The sequence below is a fragment of the Catharus ustulatus genome, chromosome 3 (assembly GCF_009819885.2).
Source record: "Catharus ustulatus isolate bCatUst1 chromosome 3, bCatUst1.pri.v2, whole genome shotgun sequence".
Lineage (NCBI taxonomy): Eukaryota > Metazoa > Chordata > Aves > Passeriformes > Turdidae > Catharus > Catharus ustulatus.
Genome location: NC_046223.1, coordinates 54,417,732 through 54,428,841, shown reverse-complemented (window position 1 = coordinate 54,428,841; position 11,110 = coordinate 54,417,732). Strand labels below are relative to the sequence as shown.

At 40.7% G+C, this 11,110-nt stretch overlaps 1 protein-coding gene across 2 annotated transcripts in view; it reads right to left on the bottom strand.

The window, feature by feature from the left end:
- Positions 1-1,459: 1,459 nt before the first annotated feature.
- Positions 1,460-11,110, bottom strand: part of AIG1 (androgen induced 1) — a 126,182-nt gene continuing 116,531 nt past the window's right edge. For both annotated transcript variants that reach the window (XM_033054950.2, XM_033054951.2), the window contains 2 exons: positions 5,564-5,727; positions 1,460-2,101 (listed from right to left, as the gene is read on the bottom strand). In XM_033054950.2, the coding sequence (XP_032910841.1) occupies positions 2,064-2,101; positions 5,564-5,727 (202 nt within the window). In that variant the 3' untranslated portion in view covers positions 1,460-2,063. The remainder of the gene's footprint in view (positions 2,102-5,563; positions 5,728-11,110) is intronic.

Genomic DNA, 11,110 nt, shown 5'->3' with positions numbered 1-11,110 from the left:
CACAGCAGGCATGATCAGAGTGTGCTCTAGCAGAATGGGTACAGCTGTGTGGCATTTTGGCACTTCTTATTTTTATTTAACCCATTCTTCCCATCAAATTGAATTCTTGAATTCTGTGAAGGAAACAATACCTGTGAAATAAAATTAAAAAAAAAATGTCCTAGACTGAACAGAAGAGCTTAGCTTATGCAAATTCTTCATATGACAAAAATATGACAAAAAGTCAACAGGATTTGTGCTTTGGGCTTCCTACCCTAAGGCACAGTTGCTGGTGTTGGAAAGTACAGCCAGATCCCTCAGAACACTCACTGTCCACCACTGCTTTCATGTGCTACCACAGCTTTCAGAAGCAGTGACTTAAAACAGTTTATAGCTCATTAAACGTGACTGAATCCACACCTTCTTTTCTTCCTGAATTTTAAAAGCTTGATGCAAATAACATCATGCACATGTAGTGGGGAGTTCATGAACAGCAGAACGTATCTCTAATGCAAGGCCACATGGCTAAGGCCATTTACTTCCGAATTCTATTGGTTTTGTGTGTCCTGTCCTCTCCCTCTGTAGGATCATTAGAGGAGCTCCTTCTTCATCTTCCCACTTATTTTCACGAAATTTCTAGTAATTTTCTTAGCTTCAAAATCTTTGCAACTCTTGATCAGCAAGTCAAAAATAATCTAGCAGATGGACAAAGACAATATCATTACCGAGCCTTATTTTTGAAAGAAACAAACCAAAAAACACATTGTTGAACTTGTGCTGTTCCATATGATAGTGTGTACAGAAACAGATTTAAAAAGTAGTGTGGAAGTATGCAATGAGTTGCAGGAGATCAGTTTTCCCCAGTTATTCCAGAACAGAAACATTGTTAAACTGTATTAAAACTCTTCAGAAATCCTATTACTAAAAACAACAAATTAACACTATACGTACTTAAAGTGCTCTGCATGTGTTAAAATAAATGACTAAATAGACTAATGAACAAATACGTGATATGAATACTAATACTTGGATTGTAAAGCTACTTTTTAATAAATATTCTCTTGCTAAAAATTATTCTATTAATTTTATTTTAGTTCTAGACAATTTTTCTGCCTACTAGAGTTACTTCTTGATTGTCTAATAATTAAACAGAATCATATCAAACTAAAACAATCACTTGTATTTTGCAATTGAATTCCTTATACAAACAGGCATATGCTTAACTTTAAACATTTGCTTATGTGCCTTCCTGATGTAAGACTTAAATGCTCTCTCTTGTACAACATGAACAGCTCAGCTCACCTACTGAGAACTTACAACTTGAAAATGCAGGATCTGTTATTTTACTATGAAAATAAGAAGAAAAATCCTTATGTAGAAATGATATAATCTACAGTTGACACTGGAAAACCTGAAAATATATAATTCAAATGCCATTGATCCATCTAAAATCTCAAGAATCAGCATGAAGAAACAGAAATGCAAGGATAATTTCATTTTTATTTAGGTCTTAAGATCTTAACACTGAAAGTAAGATTTCACTGGACTGGTAAAATTATTAACATAACAAATTTAAGGCAACTGTTACATAGTGTTACATTAATATTTCAATCAGAATGAACTCTTCTTTAGATACATTCATGCAATTAACTTCTATGCTGTAATTTGAAATATATAGGATTGCTTTGCTTCCCTGTATTCAACCTATCTGGTTAAGCTTTTCTCAAACAATACAGAGAATGGACTCCTTCTTCTTGGCAGAAGTAAAAAGATCTAATGACTTAATGGTTTAATGACTTATTTGATCCAAGAAATCCATGTTGAGAATGCCTTGGAGATAAATATACATCCTATATGTGTATGTCACATGCAAGCATGGAGAAATTGAAGGTGGTTGAAACATTAATATTATTCTTAGCTAAAATAATTTCCCCCCCGTATAAAATCCAAAAATATCCTTGCACTGAAAAGTGGACCCATGAAACTTCCTCCTTTCCAAAAGATTCCTCTCCAGGCCAAGCTCTGTTGGGGATGAGAAATCTTTCATGGAGCCATAAACAATCCTCTGTGTTGCCTTTTATTGTTCACTCCAATTTCGGCTTTTCTTTTCCTTCTTCAACACCTGAAAACATATGGAGAGCAGCTTTTAAAAATCTCTCAATGAATACAAGTGAAGGGTTTGCTTAGAGAGATTCCTCTAATGCATTAATCTTTCTTTTCCCTTTATCGATGTTGTTTCTCCAGAACTTGCTCACATGTGTTACCTCACCTGCTGTGTAGGAAAAGAACATCTGCACACCTGATGGCAGTGGTTGTCCAGTAATGAACTACACAATCCTCCCTCCTTCACTCCCATTTTCAGATCAGCCTGACCCCCTGCAGCACACCCAGCCTTTGACAGCTGCAGGGGTCTGGGTACACTTAGTTCCCTCATCTGCTCTGCTTACCTACTAGCAAACTAAAATAGATGTTACTACAGCTGAATCTAAGCAAACAACTTTGTTTGAAAAAAAGTTTTAATAATTATGTTTCTGAATTCAATAATTTGAAGCCCCTCTCCATTTCAACATTGGATTTTAAAATATTTGCAGATATTTAAATATCTCCCTTTTTTGAAAGTACAAAAATGAAGAAACTATTACTGCTCAGAGGGTGCCTCTCTTTTTAATGGTCATTGCTTTCAGTAATATCAGGAGCGCTGAGTTGAATGTAGGGCTCCTTAAAGAACTTATTCTAGTTGCAGGACTCGTCTCTTTTCTGTGCTGAGTAAAGCCTGGGCTGGGCAGCAGACTGTGTTTTTTCTGGCAATGGAAACATTCAGCTATTTAAAATGCCTGTTCCTGGACAATGAATTACTACTGGTATCTGACAAAAGTATTGTTCTTCTGACTAAGCCCTCTCTGCCAGACATCTCAAATACAAATATTTCTTTTGGAGGTTTTCAGGCCTGCTGCATTCTGGAAAAGAAAGACTTATGATAACCAAAGGCAAAAAAGAAGCAATGCTTGAAAATGCTGAGAGGAAAATCCAGTCACAAGTAAGATCACCTACCTGCTAGTGCAATATATGCATAGGCGGTAAGTACACTATAAATCACTTCAAAAACACAGTTAATGAATTCCAGTGTGGGAAACAGTAAGACTCATCTGCAGTTAGAAAGCACAGCTGCAGAGCTGCCTTTCTGAAAGAAACAGCACCAAGACAAACGGGTCTGCATGTTGCCAGCAGCCCAAGTACAATGGCCCTGGTTGTTGCTGGCACACCGGTGTAATGGGAGAATCACACTGAAGGTTTGACAACCGAAACAAGAGACCAGGACCATAAGATTACAGTTTACAATGTTACTCCAGAGCCAATCTTAAGTCTTCTGCTTTCTCCTAAAAGGAACTTTTCCAATAATTTAAAAAGCTGTTTTATTTGCCTTTTTGAAAGCACCTCTTTCCTTTCTTTTGAAGCACTCTATTGCAGATGCATCAAATAGTTTGGCAGGAATGCAGATATCCTCAAAATTGTGGACAGACACTGGCTTGTACAAAGGGCAAATTTTTCCTTCCCTACCATGTTTGTGGTTTAACTTGGAAAAACTAACTGCAAATCATTTTGTCAGTAGTGAGGTTCTATTTAATGCATCTCCAGAGGCAAATAAAAAAACTCCAAACCCAAAACAATCCCTTCTCACCCCAGAAATCTTCTCATGGTAGACTGTTTTGATTTGCAGTCTCAGTGCTCAAAAGGCCCTTTTAAGTGTATAGTTTTCAAATAATATTTTCCCAGGTCTCGCATGGTGTCAGACTGGCATAATTTTATATCTCTGCTGTTTGTGGTGTTCCTGCCACGTGCTTTGAGTTAAGTTTGTACAAAGTGTTTCAAGCTCAGCAAACCAGCAGGTGACTCACAGCATTTTCTATTTTGCAAGCGCTTGAAGCACAAAGGACTTGGGATCAATATTCCTTATCTACATGAAGGAAATGATGGAGAGGAAAATAATGCCAGGGTAAACCTTGAAAGATGTTGGGAGAATGACCCAACTGAGTTAGCTCCTCCAGGGTGGAGGGCTGCAAGGAGCAGGGATTTTGTTATGCATACTTTGGAATAGTGCAGGAGATTTTCCACCATCTACTTATTCATGGACTTTCTAAGTATATGTGATTCTTTAGCACACTATTATTCTTCATACATGACTTAGTTCAAGTGAAATTATTCCTTGCAGCTGCCTTTTTTAAGAAACATCTTTCCTGAATTAACTTAAAGAAGCTAAATACAGTAATTTTACGACCATAAGGCGCACCGGACTATAAGGCACACCCCCCAGGAGTCGGCAAATTTCGTAACTTTGTAGATCAGATAAGGCGCACCGGACTATAAGGCGCACTTTTTTTTTTGCAGCGAGGCTCCGCCCCCAACTCCCCCCGCACAGTTGCTGGCCGAGGCCCCGCCTCAACCTGGCAGCCATGGGCCTCTGGGCCCACCCGGACCCAACAGGGGCGGTGCCGTGGGCCCCCGGGCCCGCCTCCACCTGGCTGCCGTGGCACTGCTGGCTCCCCCCACAGCTCACACTTCCGGGGTGGCAAATGTCGCAACTTTGTACATCAGATAAGGCGCACCGGACTATAAGGCGCGCTTCTGGGTTCGGGGGAAAATTTTAGTCAAAAGGGTGTGCCTTATAGTCGTGAAATTACTGTAAATGTGGATTTGACAACAAACTGAGGATTGAATACCTGTCTTGAACACTATGACTGGTGATAGATGGTCCTAGAACAAAAACAAAAAGGTATTTTGCACCTGGATGCTAATATGAGCAAATGAAAAGTAAAACTGCTTTGAGTTTCTAGCATTACATTCTACCTGGTATAGAAGGACTTGTTAAAGAGAGCTGTGTGTAACATTAACTACCATGCGAATTTATTTCCCTCCAGTTGTGATTTGCCACAGCAGCTATTATGAATGTTGTTTGCTTATTTCATTCAATTTGATAAATGAGAAACATCTTTCATAGATAAAAGGAGCCTACTTTTAATCTTGTGTTTGTCTTATTTTCCCTTTTCCTCTCCTCAGCAATGGGTGGCCTAGGCAGGATAGATGATGTAGACTGCACAGTTCAGTTTACCCTGCACTAAAGTGATCTTTCATTCCTGTTATTTCGCTGACAAGAAATGTCCATTTTCCCTGAGTAAATTTATTTGGTGAGAAAACACCTTACACCTGAAAATACTAAAAGAGTGTATTTTAATTTCTCAGTCTAAGCTTACCATTAATGGTATTCCCACAGAATGATACTTCATTCTAGGTGCATTTAATGGGTTCATCAACTAATAAGTAGGTTGCAATCTCAGGTAATTGCCAAGAGCTCTTAAATTAGTACTGTAAGTCATATAAGAGAATACATATTCATAGCTCATCAGGCTCTCCAGCAGCCATTCTGTTCATCCATCTGTTTTTAAGGGCAGGCAAGCAAGATGTTTCAGTGGAACTTCTGTAATTTTCCTTTGTTTTAGTCAGCTTAAAACATTCTACACTTTCAGAGAAACATACTCAAGTCTTGATGGTGTATTTCAGGAGATAATATTTCTAAAACAATACTCACATTTTTGTGTATCCCAGATGTAGTTGTTCAGGACTTCTCCCACCAAGTAGAATACGTTAATTACTACAGTAACAGCTGCAAAAAAGATTATTTTAATACCCGGGCTGAGGTGCTCAAGAAGTGGGTACACCCACACTCCTGTAACATGGTGAATCCAGCACACCCTGAAACAAAACAAAAATAACAAGCACTTACTCTTACAGTCATGTTTTACAAAAGTAGCTTGGCCCATAGGCTTTAGATGCTGTAACCCAAAAAGCAATTATTTGAAGGGCCTGCAAATTGCAGCTGAACTGGAGCATCTGGATAACATCCATCCTGAACAGACATGATGAAACTATGACTGACTTCCCACCTTCTTACTGTTTTGCTTTCAATTTATTATGAGCAGTTGGCCAGTTTTCATTTCTGATGTAGGCAGGTATTTCCTCGTTCACTTATATTTCTGAGGAAACCCCTATTTCATGCCAAAGCTGGAAACTGCAGCAGCCTCTGTTCCAAGCAGGTTCTTTACCCTAAAAGCATTCATGTTCTACAAGCTCTCCTACCATCTCTCTCTGGTTTCTGCAGTATCCTACTTTCATTTCAAACACATTTGTGGTTTTTTTCACTATTCCTCGCTACACATGGTAATCAGTTTTTGGGTTTGCCAGAAGCATAGGGTTTAGATTCTCTTTAAAAGAATAATTTCTTCAGCAACTGTGTTTTAGATTGGTCTTCCTCTTCTTTTAGTTACTGGCTATAATTTGGAATCTAGCCATTTTTCTCTAGGTAAGGTAAATATTTTTTTTAAAAAGACCAAACAAAAACACACCTCAAAAGTAGTGCCCAGCCCCACAGCCAATATACAGTAAAGGGAAAGGATTGATGGTGGTTTTCTGATGACACAGAGATTTTTAGCATTCAGCTACAGTAGACATTGTTGGTACACTAACTCAAGAAACAGCTTGACAGCTTTACTGCAGCCGGAAGAAGCACTCCAGGTGTGTAGTTTTGCTGTGTGTGGCTGCAGTGGACATCTGTATCCTCTGATGGGATTGCTTTTGTGTTGAGATCTGATGCAGTGAGTGGTGAAGTCAGAGGGAGCAGAGAGAGTCCAGTAGGTGGAAGTTAAGAAAAGCAAATACTGGCAAACAACTGAGCAAACATCTCAGAGGCTAACTGGGTAAAGTGCTCAGTGAAGGCAGGCTGGGGCTTTGCTGTGCCTCTTGAAGAGTGTAAATCTTTTCCTTTCTGACCTGGAAATCTGAGAGAAAAGTTCTCAGTAAAGTACAGCTAGAGCAGTTGCACAGACTGTTATAGATGGGGATTTCCATGTCCACATGATTTGCTTCTCTTGCTGATGTTTCTATTTGTTTAAGGGAGATTTTGGATCACTAGACCAACAGTCAAAGGCTCCTAAAAGGCAGAGACAGAGAAGTCCACACAAAACTGTTACCATAAAATTTGGTCACACGGGGAGTACAGAATCCCTGTTTAACAATCACACTGGAAATGTACATGGTTGTCATAGCTTCCCTGCTCCTTGGAAAAGTTTTTATTACAGCCAAACCCTTAACAGTTGGACACTTCGCTTGGGAAACTATGTGTGTCAGTGAATTAATCTGCATGATCTAAATGCAATTGAACTCTCTTTCTCCAAATCAGTTCACATATGGGAATTTATCTCTGTACTTTACAGTTATTTCCCCCAGTATTCTTCTGTGATAGAATTAACCTGACAAGATAAAATTATCTATGAAAAAATGAAGAGTTCCTGCGTAACCCATGGTAACAGGGGACACCATCATCCTTTTCATGAAAGAAAAAGATGAGACAGTTGGGTAGAAGGTAGTGGGATGCCCCCTACTACCAGGCTGCCTTAGCAGGGAATGTCTATTATCGCCTAACAATTTTCAGTTTCATTTCCTTTTTTCAGTTTTAATTTTCTTTTTTATTCTAATAATCATTCTGTGAAAAACAAGCTCCAAGGGAAAAGACTGAAAAAGAGCCAGTCTCTTTTTCACTTGTTTTCTCTGGTATGATGAAACTTCCCAGGATTGTAAAGTACCTTTACAAAGGGACTTTTTAAGGACCCTTCTAAATGGAATCTATGTAGCCAATTTCATGAAGTGGCTTTTACTAGAATGCATTTATGCTAGAGAGAGGAAGCATTTTCTAAATCCAACCAATTAGTCACTGATGAGCTCCTGCATGTCAGCAACCTCTGGTTAGTTCAGGCTTTGTGGACAGCTCACATACTCTGCTCCCTGCTGCCCAGCACAGGAGCCCACTCCCTAGTGGTACTGCCTTCAGTGTACCTGTTGTTTGCCTGTCCCTGGGATAGCCACACTGTCAGAACTGCTTTGAGCACAAGAGGGACCAAGCACCACTCTGGAGACAACAGTCACAAAACCACCTGATCCTTCTAAAAATGAGCCACACCCTGCTGCTGGCTATGCTGGGGTGGAGTAATATTAGCCTTCTCTCCACTGAGCAGTGACACACTGACAGCTCCAGCATTGTCTGTACTACAAGCAGGAGCAGCAAAGGGATGACTGCTGCCATGGAAACCTCACCTGGTGGCCTTTCTCAGTGGGTTCTTCGCTCCTGCTGGAATACAGGTGGTCTAGAGGCAGCACTACAAAGGGCTGATCAACCATTCACATAAAGCTTCCACACAAGAGGGCTGATTGCCAGTGTTAATGAATGCCTTCAGTGTTGCAATTCCAGTAGCCATTACTCCTATCCAATCTCATTATTAGTTAAGCACAGGGAAGCATGCATTAAGATTTATTTAGGAGTGCAAATCTACATCAAATTGAACACTTTGTTATTGAACAGGTGTAAAAAATGTGTTGTTTAGATAGAAATAAACTGAGGAGAACAAGTTTAAATTAAAACTGGACTGGCTACTTCTAAGATAAAATTACAGTAATTTCACGAATACAAGCTGCACCATTTTGACTAAAATTTTGCTCCCACACCGGAAATGCGGCTTATACTCAGGAGCGGCTAATATGTGAATAATTTTCTGACATTTACAACCCCGAAGTGCCAGCCAGGGTGCTGAGCCGAGCACCTGCCAGTAAAACCCAGGATTTTGCGATTGTTACAAATTGGTTACTGTGTTGCACGGCGGGTGGGGCCAGCTCAGCGCCGGCAGTGCCGAGGAGGGGGAGGGAGGCGGGGGAGCTCCCTCCTTCAGGCGGGGGAGAGGCGGGGAGCTCTGTGCTGACATCCCCACAGCTCAGGGAGGAGGCGGGGGCTCCGTGCTGCCATCCCCGCAGCCCGTGGGGTAAGCGGGGGGCTCCTGCCCCTGCCTGCCGCGGCAGGAGCAGGCAGGCTCCACCCCCGCCCTCCGCTGCCGCAGCGGGAGCGGGGGGTGCTCTGTGCCTGCCTGCTGTCGCGGCGGGAGTGAGGGGTGCTCCGTCCCCGCCTGCCGAGGCGGCAGCCAGCCCCGAGCGGCACCACCGAACTGGGCCACCTGGCCCCGTCAGCAGTCCCAAGCGGGCCGAGCCTGCACAGCCTTAGCTGAGCCAGTAAACCCCCCGCCCTGCCGCGGTTCTGTTACTATTTGGCAACTTTGTGCACGCGGGTCCTCGCTGCGAACGACAGAGCGGCTTATACTCAGGTGCGGCTTATTTATGGACAAAGAACTAAATGTTTGCCAACAGCCAGAGATGCGGCTTATAGTCCGTGCGGCTTGTATTTGTGAAATTACTGTAACCTGAACCTCCCAGTGATTTGGAACAGATATGTAGGCATAACTGTTTTCAAAGATGAATGTGTTACAGGTCATGGAGTTCATCTAGCCATTTGTTAGAAACAGTAAAAAAAGAAGGAATGGAAATATTCACACATTGTATTAAAATTAAAATGTCTGTAAAAAAAAGTGGTTGTTTTTAGAAATGTTCAACCAGTTGGTGTAGAAATCAGAAAAAGCTATTTGAAAATGCACAGTATTGCTTGTTTTTAACAAATCTGTCAAAAAATGTGACTTGGTAGCTGGTTTTCAGTTCTACTATACAGTAGATATTGTGTATCTCTCCTTCCAAAGTAATTAGGAGAAAATGAAAACTATGCAGGTAACAGACACTTACATTTCTTCTTTGGATATAGATCTTTTGTTAATGAGGAAAACTAAGCACAAAAATTCGTTGGAACCTTGTGGTTCATGTGTACTCTGTCAGTTGAAATGATATAGCTCTAACAACAGCATGTGTAAGACCTTAGTCCTGGTAGAATCAACTCAACAAATTAATATAATGGCAAATAATAATCATGACACCTCATGAATTTTTTAATGGGAGATGTTGCAGAAGACAGTTGCTCCTTCATGATGGCTGCTCTTGGCTGTCACAGCTCAGCAGCACTTTGTGGTCTGAATTCTCAGAGAGAGCCTCCACCCGTTTCCTGCCCAGCTCAAGTCCTTTATCATAATCTGTAGTCATCAACAACCAGTACTATGAGTTCTGGAAAAAGGGGCTGTTAGATGAAGGGCTATGTAACTTCTCAAGAGCAGCAAATGGAAGAACAAGAATAATAATACATGACATAAAATGGGTGAAGAGCTCCCTCTTCTCCTCCTTGTGACAAGAATCACCTGAATACAACTCAGAGACAAGAAATTAAAATCTGATAATGGAAATATCTTTCTGAATGATACCAAATTAATCTCTGGAATGCTCTACCCTACCTTTCAGTGATACATAACTAAAATACAGATATACAAAAAAGTTTTGAAGTATGAAAGTCTGGAAGCCTACACTCCTCTTCTCTAGGGCCCTATCATGCAACTCCAGCAAGTTTCTGAAATCAAGAGACTGTACAAGCAATAAGAATGCACACAATTATGTCTAAGTTTTAAGAGTACAAGGTATATAAACCATCAAGACCAAAGGATCTAAGCACCTGCGTTTGACATAAGTTTTGGAAGAAAACTCCCCTTGAAGGCTGGTTGTTTTGGTTGTTTCATAATAGTCTGCTAAGCTCTCCTGAAGCTATACCTGGAGCATGGGTATATGACAACTCTCATCTACAAATGACAGTTCCTTTCTGGTTACTTCTTGCAGCACAAATCCTTTTCCATTTCTTCAGTGCTCTTCATATTTCCAGTGACTGGCAGAAAGGAAGGCTGAATCCTTGGTTCCAGACAAATCGTAGACAGGTTTCCAGTGGCTACTCAAACAACAGAACATGGGCAGTTTCTACACCTTCATTTCATGATCTTTTCCAGCATCTCTCTCTTCCTTTTCCACAAAAAGTAATAATACCCAGAGCTATTAAAATGTGGAATGTCTTCCAAATGAGGTGACGGGTTTACAGCAGCTGAGATATTCAAAACAAACAAATAATTTCTGGTTGTAGTGTAGGACCAATCTTGTGCTTTCAGGGATGAGAACACAATGGCCCACACTAAATTTGTTCTTCTTTTAGTTTCTAATACTGATTGATGCGAGGCACATCTTTATAACTCCCCCCCAAAACACAGGAGAGTTTGTTCTGCATCTAATCAGAATTTCTTAAGACCTCAGCTATATTAAGATGGTGGGCTTCTTATATTAA